Source organism: Podarcis bocagei (assembly GCF_964188305.1).
Source record: "Podarcis bocagei genome assembly, chromosome: 16".
In the NCBI taxonomy this organism is placed as follows: Eukaryota; Metazoa; Chordata; class Lepidosauria; order Squamata; family Lacertidae; genus Podarcis; species Podarcis bocagei.
The window spans coordinates 16,315,458-16,326,517 of record NC_138142.1 but is presented as its reverse complement, the minus strand read 5'-3'; the positions used below and the strand labels follow the sequence as shown (position 1 = coordinate 16,326,517).

At 47.8% G+C, this 11,060-nt stretch overlaps 2 protein-coding genes across 7 annotated transcripts in view; one reads left to right on the top strand and one right to left on the bottom strand.

Annotated features, from left to right (window-relative positions):
* Window positions 1–1,128: 1,128 nt before the first annotated feature.
* Window positions 1,129–10,970, top strand: LOC308575908 (coiled-coil domain-containing protein 74B-like). 5 transcript variants are annotated; one of them, XM_081175050.1, is made up of 9 exons: window positions 1,130–1,798; window positions 2,222–2,266; window positions 2,982–3,098; window positions 3,219–3,384; window positions 4,135–4,342; window positions 4,434–4,516; window positions 5,399–5,449; window positions 6,753–6,894; window positions 10,180–10,970. In XM_081175050.1, exons 1-8 carry the CDS (start codon window positions 1,486–1,488, stop codon window positions 6,889–6,891), a joined length of 1,122 nt encoding a protein of 373 aa, XP_081031176.1. In that variant the 5' UTR covers window positions 1,130–1,485; the 3' UTR covers window positions 6,892–6,894; window positions 10,180–10,970. The 5 variants fall into 5 exon arrangements, with proteins under 5 accessions (XP_081031177.1, XP_081031176.1, XP_081031175.1 ...); XM_081175049.1 differs by lacking the exon at window positions 10,180–10,970 and adding an exon at window positions 8,199–8,434; XM_081175048.1 differs by lacking the exon at window positions 10,180–10,970 and adding an exon at window positions 7,463–8,220.
* Window positions 7,311–11,060, bottom strand: part of MED15 (mediator complex subunit 15) — a 28,871-nt gene continuing 25,121 nt past the window's right edge. For both annotated transcript variants that reach the window (XM_081174821.1, XM_081174820.1), the window contains 4 exons: window positions 9,866–10,026; window positions 9,385–9,551; window positions 8,961–9,059; window positions 7,311–8,366 (listed from right to left, as the gene is read on the bottom strand). In XM_081174821.1, the coding sequence (XP_081030947.1) occupies window positions 8,230–8,366; window positions 8,961–9,059; window positions 9,385–9,551; window positions 9,866–10,026 (564 nt within the window). In that variant the 3' untranslated portion in view covers window positions 7,311–8,229. The remainder of the gene's footprint in view (window positions 8,367–8,960; window positions 9,060–9,384; window positions 9,552–9,865; window positions 10,027–11,060) is intronic.

Genomic DNA, 11,060 nt, shown 5'->3' with positions numbered 1-11,060 from the left:
GGAAGTGTCTCCGGACAGCGCTGGCCCCCGGCCTATAGATGTGAGATGGGCGCACAAACCCCAGAGTCTGTCAAGACTGGCCCGTTCGGGCAGGGGTACCTTTACCTTTACTTTATCCTAAATACATATTGCGTAAGCAGAGCATGAGAGGATGTGCGAGCCTACTTGTGTGCTGTGCTGTGTTTCCCCTGTGGGTTCTTAACACCCTCCCTGGGTCATGGCATCCAGTGAAGTCCCAAATCGTGGCACCCAGGTATTCCAAGTTGCCGGGCCAACTTTGGGGTGACTTGGGTCCTGCAGGGTAGTCTTCAATCCAGCCCCATGCTCTTCATGCTCTGTGCCGTTTGGAGACTGTGGTGCAGGTGCGTGGGTTGGAGAGCATAGGAACCAATCAACCTAATAATAATAATAATAATTTATTATTTATACCCCGCCCATCTGGCTGGGTTTCCCCAGCCACTCTGGGCGGCTTCCAACAGAGCACTAAAATACAATAACCTATTAAACATTAAAAGCTTCCCTAAACAGGGCTGCCGTCAGATGTCTTCTAAAAGTTTGGTAGTTATTTTTCTCTTTGACATCTGGTGGGAGGGCGTTCCACAGGGCGGGCGCCACTGCCGAGAAGGCCCTCTGCCTGGTTCCCTGTAACTTGGCTTCTTGTAGAGAGGGAACCGCCAGAAGGCCCTTGGCGCTGGACCTCAGTGTCCTGGCAGAACGATGGGGGGTGGAGAGGCTCCTTCAAGTATAGGACCTTTGCCCCGCCGCCCAATAAAATATTTCAAGCGGTTGATGGACAACGCCATTCAAAGACTGTAGTGCTCGCGCGCACCGTAACATTCGATTGATCATGTGGGGGCGGGGCTTCCCTGCCCCTTCCCCCAATTTTTATTTTTTTTACTACTGGTGGGGAGCTAGCGAGAGGGGCGCCCCCTGACCCTCTAACGTCTTCGAGGCTTCTTTTGAGTTATTGCCCCTTCATGGCTCCCCCTCCCCGCCATTCCCCTCACGACGCCTTTTTCCCTTATGACGAGTCGAGACTAACACCCGCCCCTCACCTCACCGCGCTCGATGGGCGGGGCTCTCCTTCGCGCCTCTTTCGCTCCTCCGGCCACTGTGGTGCGAGCGAGCGCCCGTCGCCATGGCGACAGAGGCGGGGGCGGGGAGCGGCTGGTCGGAGGAGGCGGCAGGAAGGGACCCAGAGCCGCCGCCTAATTCTCCTCAGGCGGCGGCGCTTCGGCCCTTCAGGTTTCCCGCCCGGGTAGGAGGAGGAGAAGCGTACGGGCCAACGACCCCCCACTCCTGAGGCGGAATGGGCAGCGCCTCCGCCTCAGAGGGAAGGCTCTTCTGAAGAGGAGGCGGCGCCGGCGGCGGCAGAAATGCGGCTTAGCCCCGGCCCGGCTGCTTCTCGCACCCGAGCTGCTTGAGTCTGAGGCCTCTGCGCACCCGGCTCTTCCGTCGCTTTCCTTCCCGTCCCCGGCCTCGGCCATGCAGAGCTCCGGTTTCCCTTCGCTGGGCCGCGCCCAGCAGCACAACCTCCACCTGCCTCCCTGGTCGCGCTTCGGCGGGCAGCAGCCTCCGCCTTCGCAGCAGGAAAGGGCCGCGTCCCCGGCTCAGCCGTCGCCTTCGCACCCCGCTTCTCAACCTCACCCTCCTCGGCCCCCTCGGACTCCCAGCGCCGACGGCTGGAGGAGGGCGGCCACCGACCTGGAGCGCAGCCTCAAGTTCGTGCAGGCGCAGCACACCGAGACCCTCCAGAAGCTCCACGAGGAGATCGATGTCCTCAAGAGGCAGAACAAGGGTGGGCAGCCGGAAGGATACCCCACCTCCACCCCCCAATTACGAGCCAACTCCTATGGGACGAGGGAGATGCGGCTCCCCCGATAAAACATACGAGGGGGTTCAGCAGCCCCAAAGTGGATGGGCATTGTCATTCAAATAGCACCGCGCAGTGTGGTCAGTTATATAGGGCGGGCCTTGCTTAACTGCCTCCCCCCCATATTTCATTCAAGTTGGCACCCCTCCCTGAAAAAGAGGTGGTTGCAGCAGCAGCACTCCAGGTGCCCAGAGCCAATCGCATGGTGACCCAGTTGGCTGCCCCCTCAAGTCTCTCCCTCTCCATCCCCAAGTAAAAGAATGGGGAGATCCCTGGGCGTGAACAAGGTTACCAGTTAAAGGAGGGATGGGCTGGCCACAATAACACAGCCTTTTCTTTTTCTTGCAGATCTTCATTATAAGCTCATCATGAACCCGATACTTCAGAGGAAAGGTACAGCCTTGCGCTGCCCATGTTTCAGAGTTATAAAGTGAAACTAGTCACTTGCCCACTCAAGGCTCAGGAATGGATAAGATGGTTTCTGACACAGCTGCTTCACCTAAACCAGGGGTGGGGAACCTTTTGGGCTCCATGGGCCAGATCCTGATCAGGTTCGCCTGCCACTGAATTTGACAGCTGTGTTTGGGAGGTGTCATTAATGTAACCATGATTGACAGGTGGATGCCCCACCCACCTGTCAAAAGAAACCACAAGGCAAGAGACCTTGACAGCCCCATGTTTGGAAGCTCTTAGCATAGAGTTTGTAATGAGGGGGATAGGCGAGTCCAGTGAAGCTGGTGCTTGTAATATGTGAGCCCTGGTTGTTACCCAAGAGATTAGGCTTGGTGTTTCTTGAAGGGGGTGAGTGAGTAGGCACATACACAGACTGACATGGAGCTGGTGAAGAAGGTCCAACTGAGTGCCTCCCAGCTCTTGATAGGCAAGGAGTTGATGCCAAGCCTGGGAGCTCCAGGATCAGCTCTTAGAATATTTCAGCTACTAGGATGCCAAGACACAAAAGGGTCCCTTCTGAAAATGTCCTGTTTGGCCTTCCCTATGGTTATGCACTGTTACGTGGGTACTGGTGCTAGCCCTTCAAGGGAGTATGCATCTGTCTGGCACCTGTCTGCCAGATTATTCAACTAGTTCCTTTTTTCTGTTTTTGTAGATCATTCTTCCAGCAACTTGCCTAGTAAGTCACAGCCAGGAAGCAGTGCACCAGTGAAGACAAGTGCCGGCTTAAAGACGGTGGCGCCAGCAGCAAAAGAAGAGCACAGAGAACAAGGTACACACACAGTCTAAGCTGAAAAGATAGCGTTAATGGTGGCCACAATGCCTCTGGTGCCATGGCTGTGTAGTGTTTTGAGTGTATTAGCAATGCAGCCTTTTCCTAAACATCTTGTAGGTTCTGAGGAGCTGGAAAAGAAGCCAGTAAGTGGCGAGTTCATGATGGACGAGACAAGTGCAAAAGAAGAAATTATAGAAAAGGAAGTAGATAGAGTAATGTGGAAGGAATTGGAGGACTTCAGGCCGGAGCAGGAGACGGTTCCAGAAGAGGCACCTCATCCCAGGTTTGAGAACACCCACTGAAGTAGCAGTAACTTCTAAATCAAAGCAGCAAGTTTCACATTGTTGTTATTGTTACTGATGATTAAAAGTTCTGCTTACTATTTATCAAGGTGGTGTACACACATCCCCTCTCCATTCTATCCTTACAACAGTCCTGTGAGTGAACTTGTGCTGTGAGGCTGTGACTGGCTCAAGGTAACCTGGGAGGCTTCATAGCTGAGTGGGGATTTGAACCTTGGTCTCCTAAGTCTTAGTCCAACACTCTAACCACTACACCACACTGTCGTGTGCAGAACTGCAAAATTCTCAGTCTTACGCAGGCTTACTTGGGCCTTGCTAGACTTAAGTGTGGTTACTCTCAGATAGATACGTAGCTTCTTTTGTACTACAGACTGATACAGCTACTGTTCAGCAAGTGAAAGCAATTCCATTCTGATATTAGTGACCAGCAAACACTGTTAAAGTCCACCAGTGATCTGACAGCTGGGAGAAACCCCCCGTCATTCAGTCAGGATATTTTTTTTAATGTAACATATAACTGCTTTGAAGCTATATAAAAAGGGAGAAAATATTTTTAAAGCCAAGAGAAATGGGAAGGAAACTAAAACTGATGAAAGAATAGGGCAGTTGGTTAGCCCCTGTGTTGGGGCTACTTGAAAAGAGTGTCAGTCAGTCCCTTAGACCGTAGGTTGCCCACCTGTACTTTACTGAAATAACTGTTCCTTGGTCACATTTCAACTGTGTTGTTACAGAGACGCAGATGTTTGTGACAGGATGACGTCCCCCATCCCTTTTTCATCTGGTCAAAGCAGGGCAGGAGATGTGAAAATCCCTGCTGCTTCTTCCAACCCCTTCTTGGTGACAGTGCTCCCTTCCTACATGCGGAAGCCACCAACGCTGGAGGAGTGCGAAGTGGTCATTCGGCAGTTGTGGAACATCAACCACATGCAGATGCAGGAGGTGAGGCTGCTTGCTCTCCTGGGTCCCACAAAGGCAGGAAGCTGACATTGCAGGAGGAGCAGGAAAGTCACTCTCCTCCTTTCTTCTTCAGCTGATGTATTTGCGATCGTGCGTGGAAGATATCCACAAGACCAAAAGAATTCCTGAGGACTACATGCTAGCTGGTCATGTTGGGTAAGGTGGTTTTTTAATGGAAAGAGGAAGGATGGTACCTCTGAATATCTCTTTTGAGTTGCAGCAGGGTCTCCAAAGTACTACAGTTGATTGATTAGGTGGTCGCTGGAAGTAATGAGTGGCTCAGCCATGGCTTTTAGCCAATTTCTTCTCACAAAGCTATTTGTGAGCACATGTGAGATAGGAGCTCAAATTTTTGCCAGGGAACCTTCTTTGATCTCTGCAGTTCTTTAGAGATCCCATGCATTCCTGTACCATCCTATCACCTTGAGGAGAAAATAGCAGCTGAAAGCAACTGTCCAAATTAACTCTCCATAAAATGCATTGAGACCATTACTTTGTCCGCCTCCCTTTGCAGACTCCTCCTAATGCTGGCTATTGATTCCCACCTCCCAATACAGTTAGCCTGCTTGTTCACTTCATGTAGGATTAAATTTCACTCCTCCCAGCAATTTAACCTCACTGGAATTTTTCTTTGTAGCTGGGCTTAAATTTAATTAAGCAGGAAGTGGTTATGCTTGGAGTAGTCTACCTATGTGGAGAGAGCATGGAAATGCTTACTGCATGCTTACTAAAGTGCTGGATCTCACCTACTAGGAACTTTGATGGCAGCTGCAATCTTGAGAGCAGGTGTGTTGGGGCATTTCCATGTGAGCTAAGAAAGCAGGCTGCACTGGTATTTTGCTACTTAAGATGCTCCTGTGAGTCTCAAAAGTGTTATTTCTATGCCCTAATGGAAGGACATAACACATGATGAAAGGGCAAGAGGTGAGAATTTTTTTTCCCAGTGCCCAATTGTTGGTGCCAGAATAAATACTCTGTGGCCTAGTATGAAGTAGCACTTACCTATAAATATACATGCTAATTAATGGTTTCCTTCAGGAACCAAGAGGTCACACGGTTGCCCAAGGTGAAGAATGGTCCTAAGAAATGGTAAGCAGGCATCTTATCTTAACACAGGTCAGAGATGGCTTAAGGGGAGCACGACTGGTTAGGTCACACTGGGTGCTTAGACTTTGGGGCACTGCAAGGACCCCACAATTATGATTTAGAATGCAGCATGAGAAGTAGGGGGGACAACTAAATCTGGGTGTCACAGAAATTTAAGATCCCGAGGTCCACTACTGCACAGGCCACTCACAACTTTTTATTAAAGTTTTGCAATTAAAAGTATCCCAGCAGGCTTCCCAAATTAGAAAAAGTATTTTGTGGTAAGTATCTAATTGAAATGTAAACATTTTTCAAACTGGACTCCTCCACCTTCCCAAACTGTCTTTTTTAAAAAATGCCATTACATACTGCTCCTATGGGTCCCCACAGTAGTGTCCTGATGCCAAAAAGTTTTGTGGCACTTTTAAAGCACTTCCAAAATTGGTCTATTTTTCAAAAAAAGTTTACCAACTGCTCTTGTGGTGATGCCAAAAAGTTTATGACCCTCCCTCCCACCAAGACCTTGCAAATTTTGTTTTTTTTTTTTTAAAAAAAATAGAATTTAATTTTTACGAATTTAATCTTGAATGATAAGAATGATATACAGTGGTACCTTGGGATGCGAACGGGATCCATTCTGGAGCCCCGTTTGCATCCTGAATGGAATGTAAGACGCGATGGCGCGGCTGTGCGTGCCGCGTTTTGCCGCTTTCGTGCATGCGTGTGATATTTTGAGTGTCTGCGCAAGTGCAAGCTGCAAAACCCGGAAGTAACACGCTCCATTACTTCCGGGTTGTCGCAGAGCGCAACCCGAAAGCGCTCAACCTGAAGCACATTCAACCCGAGGTATGACTGTAAAGGTGTTGAATCAGTTGATGGGAAAAGCCTTTTTGGAAGAAGTGCAGTTCTTGCCTCAGCCCCCCAGAGGGCATTGACTCTGGGTCAGTGCTGCCCTTTGCTCACCTCTCTGCTCTAAGGTGAAAGGCGTGCTGAAGTGCAAGCAAATTCTACTGTAACGCCTGCTTAGATCTGTCACTTGGGCAGGTGGAGAAATGTTCCCATTTGCTCCAGAGGACTAGTTTAGTGCATACGAAACATCAACATCAGACAGTTTTTGGCTTTAACGTGAATTACCAGAGCAAGCTCTTGGCTAGAAGCCAAGACTCCAGAAAAAAAAAATATTCTTTGGGTGTGGGGGCAGACACTAAACTTGGACACTGCCTTCCTCAAACACCCTGTTAGTAGGATGAGAGAGCAGCTTATTTAAATGCAGACTTCAATATGACAGGCCCACTTTGTTCTCCAGTAGGATTCTCACACCACTGCCTGCTGCTGAAAGGGCTGTGCTGCCAGCACTGAAGCAAACACTAGGAAATGCTTTTGCAGAGAGACAGAAGAGAACACAGGCTGTTCAGAGGAACAGGCTCCACCGGACAGCACTTTAGCAAGTATGGTTCAATTGGCCTCTTTTTGTAATGTGTCTCCTTGCCTTAAAGTGGTTTGAAAGCCAGCTAAACCATTTCCGAGTGTGTGCTGTACTTTCAACAAATTGTTTCTGGTGTTCACTCAATTTTTAAAACTTCATAATTAATCCTTTTTTGTCCACTTAGCTACAGAAGATCACAGTGACCTTACTTCTCCCTAGAAACTGCTCTACCTTCAGTAGTAATTAAGTTTACTTTTTTAAACTACAGAATTGGGGGCTTTTAGATGCAAAATACACAGACGCCTCCTTAAGACAACCCCAGGTCAAGGGGGTATCAAAGTGACTTTGCCTTTTAGCAAACAAGTTTCTGTGCCCTCGTGCTCAGGCTGCAGTGGAGCTAAAGGAGTTTGGGGGGTTGCAAGAGAAAATAAGTGAGTGTTAAAACACTGGAACAATACATTTATTACAATAAAACAAATGCCTTAGTTCATGTATGAAATAATTGATACTTTGTACTGCAATCAATCAGAGCTTCTTAAGTACATTTTTAAAAATGTCCTCAAATTGACACAGCAATCACACATTTACAGATAGCACAGCAATTGGATGCCGTGTTGGAAGAGTGCAAGCCAGTATTCAGCGACTCTGCTGCAAAGGTGATAGCAGAAGTATGTAAAAACAGCAGTATGTAAAAACAGCAATACTTCCACAAAGATCAAGAGAGTTGTGCAAGGGAGGTAGGAGAAAGCAAAACCAGGGCTGAGTGAAGCAGCCTCAGTCTCACCTTATGCCCAGCCAGGCTCCTCCCGTGAGGCACAAGTTGATGAATGACACTTGACGCATGGCTTGCCAGAGCCACATCAGTCTAATAGCTGGCTGCCTCATAGTTGGGAAGACACAAACCGCTCACCTACTTCAGTCAGTCACTGCACACAGCTATCAAAGAACAGCTTGTGTGGTGGGTGTGCAGGCAGCCTCTTCTTGGGCTGGTATCCAACCAAGCATACATATATACATACATACTGGGCACTGGACGAGGTCTGAAGGACGCTGTCCCTTTTCTTATAGTAGGGAGACTCCGTGACAGAAGTCTACACACACTCTTCTCTAAGAAGACATTAAAAAAAAGTCATTAACACGTCTGCTGTAAGAACCGTGAAAATCCACCCCCTGCATCAAGTTATGGGCAGGTCTACAAAGGCAGAAGAAGCACAAGCACTAAACCTAATTCCAGGCTCTTTACAAAGCCGGGCTCCTAGTAAACAAAAACAATTTAAGGCTTCTGCTTCACACGTTCCTGCCCTGCTTGGCTGTGATTTTTTCCAGCTCAGGCCCAGCAAGAGGAGATGACGAGACATTAAGCAGCAGACAAGCAGGCCTGGCGGATGCTCTGCGCCCAGGTGTTAAGGAGTGCTGTGACAGAGTGCTTGTCAGGAAGCTGCAGCAATTTTGACATCATGTAGCGATACACTGACTGCAAGAAAGGGTTTGCTTCTGGAAAGAAAAAAGCAGAAAGAGTCTGTTATTAAAAATTAATAATAAAGGACACCATCCAGATGACAGCTTGTGTGTGGGCGGTTTTGTGACTCATACTGATGGGTTATCAAAGCTGGGGATTTGGAGCTGCAGAACTGAGAAAAATGAGTCATTGGCTTTTTCCCGCTTCACCTCACCATTGGAAGCAGTAGCAGTGTCTTGTTACATATCTGAAGCTTCCAAAATTCAATCAAAGGATTTCCTTAGGATACTGGAATTCTGAGCTTCCAAAGCTTAAAACTGAGAGGGCAGTTTTCCTGTAAAAACTTAGTACGAGAGTGTGTGTTTATAAGTAAAAAATGTAGTTGGTTCTCTTCTTCCCACTTGGCCTCTAGCAGTGTCCCTCAAAAATCCGAAATCACAGATCAAACTTTACCACATCTCTTCCTACAGCACAAATAAATCCACACTCAAAAGACAGGATGGGAGTCTTAATATGAAGTGGTCAAATGGATCACAAAGACTAAACTCACCAGTTCCAAGGCTTAATGTAGACCCTATACCCCATCACCCACCCAAATGTCATTTTCCGCCTGCCTTGTTCTTTCATACCGTACTGCTGAGGGTTATCAATCCACAAGGGGCTCTGATGTGGATAATCGGCTGGGACGCTCAGTTGCAATGGTGGGACATTTGGAAGGTTCTTGTCATCTGGAATCAGACACATTTTGCATTACTTTCTCAACCTTCTCCAAGAGACACCTAAAGTTGCTTATCAGACAGCCTCTTTATTAAGTAGGAACTCAGAAACAACCTCTCAGGCACCTGACCCATCAAGGTCTGGTTAGAATCCTCTGTTACCTTTTCTCTCTTGGGCAAGTTTTGGACCTTAACCAGGCCCAGTCAACCTCTCCTGCTGCTGCTGCTGCTGCTGCTGCTGCTGCTGCTGCTGCTGCTGCCACCACCACTGCAGGCTTTTAGCCTTCAAGTGTCAAGAGGATATTTGAAGATAGAGCTGTCTTTTCTTGCCACTCACCTAGCTTGCATATGAGGTGGACTGTGCCATTGTTGCTACAATGGGAGGGATCCAGGTTCACCAAGAACTTTGGGTTTAATCTTGCAACCTCCCCTTGTAATACATTTGGTATAGTCTGCCTTTCGTCCTCTTCATATTTCCGCTTCCGAGTGGAAGGCACCGGGGTCCTATGAGAGGACAGCCAACTTCAGTTTCAATTCTCATTTCTAATTAATTTTGCATACAAAATGATAAGGCAACCCCCAACAACTGGTCTAACTAAAATTTCAAAGCAAGATAAAATAACTTCAGAAATAGCCGGAAGAATATATATGCACAAATATATGACAAATTCCAGAAGGGTAGCTGTGTTAATCTCTTGCAGCACACACAAGTAGTCTTTGGGCATCTTACTCCTTCCAGGCCTGGGCTCTGAGCTTTCCTATCTCTCACAATTCCTTAGCCATCTTTCAGCAGATGCTAGAACAATGAATATACATACGTGATGGGTGGACCATGGATGGCAGTCATTGCTGGCATAAAGGTTCGGTAGAGGGAATGATTGAAGACTGGTGAGCGGATATTGGCCAAGACAGCATCCAACAAGGGTTGGCACAAGTACTGCTGCTTTGTGGGAGGCACTGTAGGGGGTGGGGGGGTGGGCTGACATACAAGAGACACACATGGATTTAGGGAAGGTGCAGTTCTGTCAGTAAGTGTTGCTGGACTCTCAGGAAACAACAGCCTTAAGAATAACTTGAGACTTCAGGCCCTCTGCTCAGATGCCAGCTTACAAATCTGTCCATTGAATCTCAGACAGCTCCATGTAGAGACAAAGAACTTCATGAGACATCCATCCTCCTACCAGATTCACCTCCCACGAACAGCTCCAACTCACCCACTCTTCCTGGCCTTGGGGTTGGCCAACTGTCAAGATGCCCTTCTTTCTTTCCTTATGCACCATCTACTCAGATCCCATCAGGCAATTGCTCCTTACTCAGCTTTGGACACACTGGAGTTTGCTTGTATGGTCGACTCGCAACTTACGTGCATGTAACTTGTGTGAGCTCAGCTTTATGTGCCTGGCTGATTTTTTGTTTTTAAGAGGCAGTCATCAAGGGGGGGGGTGGATTGGAAGAAGGTGGGGACACTGGCAATTGTGCCCACCATCACACTCACCTTGGGAGAACATTTGGATGTGCAGTTAAGAGAGTGAAAGTGGCCTTAGGCGCATTCGGAGGTGCATGGAAGTCTTCAGTGGTTTTTACAGGACATTTCCCAGTTTTTAAAGGATTGACTATACAGTATGTGATTTTGGCTTTACGTGCTACCACTGGAACTTAACTCTTGTGTAAGTTGCGAGTCGTTTGTTCTTGTAAAAGCAGATTAGCGCTGTAGCTCTGTCAGCGCCAAGGCCCATCTAGTCTGACATCCTGTTCTCATAGTGGCTATCGGATGTCTCTGGGAAGAGGACCAGAGTGCAACAGTTGAACTCTCCCTATCTGTGATTCCTTGCAACTGCTATTCAAGGGCATGGCGAATAGCTGTTGATAGCTTCATCCTCCATGTATTTGTCTAATCCTCTATTAAAACCATGCATAATCTTATACTCTTATGTCTCCTCTTAATTGTCTTTTTCCAAAACTTAAAAAGTCCCAAATATTGTAACTTTTCCACATAGGGAATTTGATCTGGTC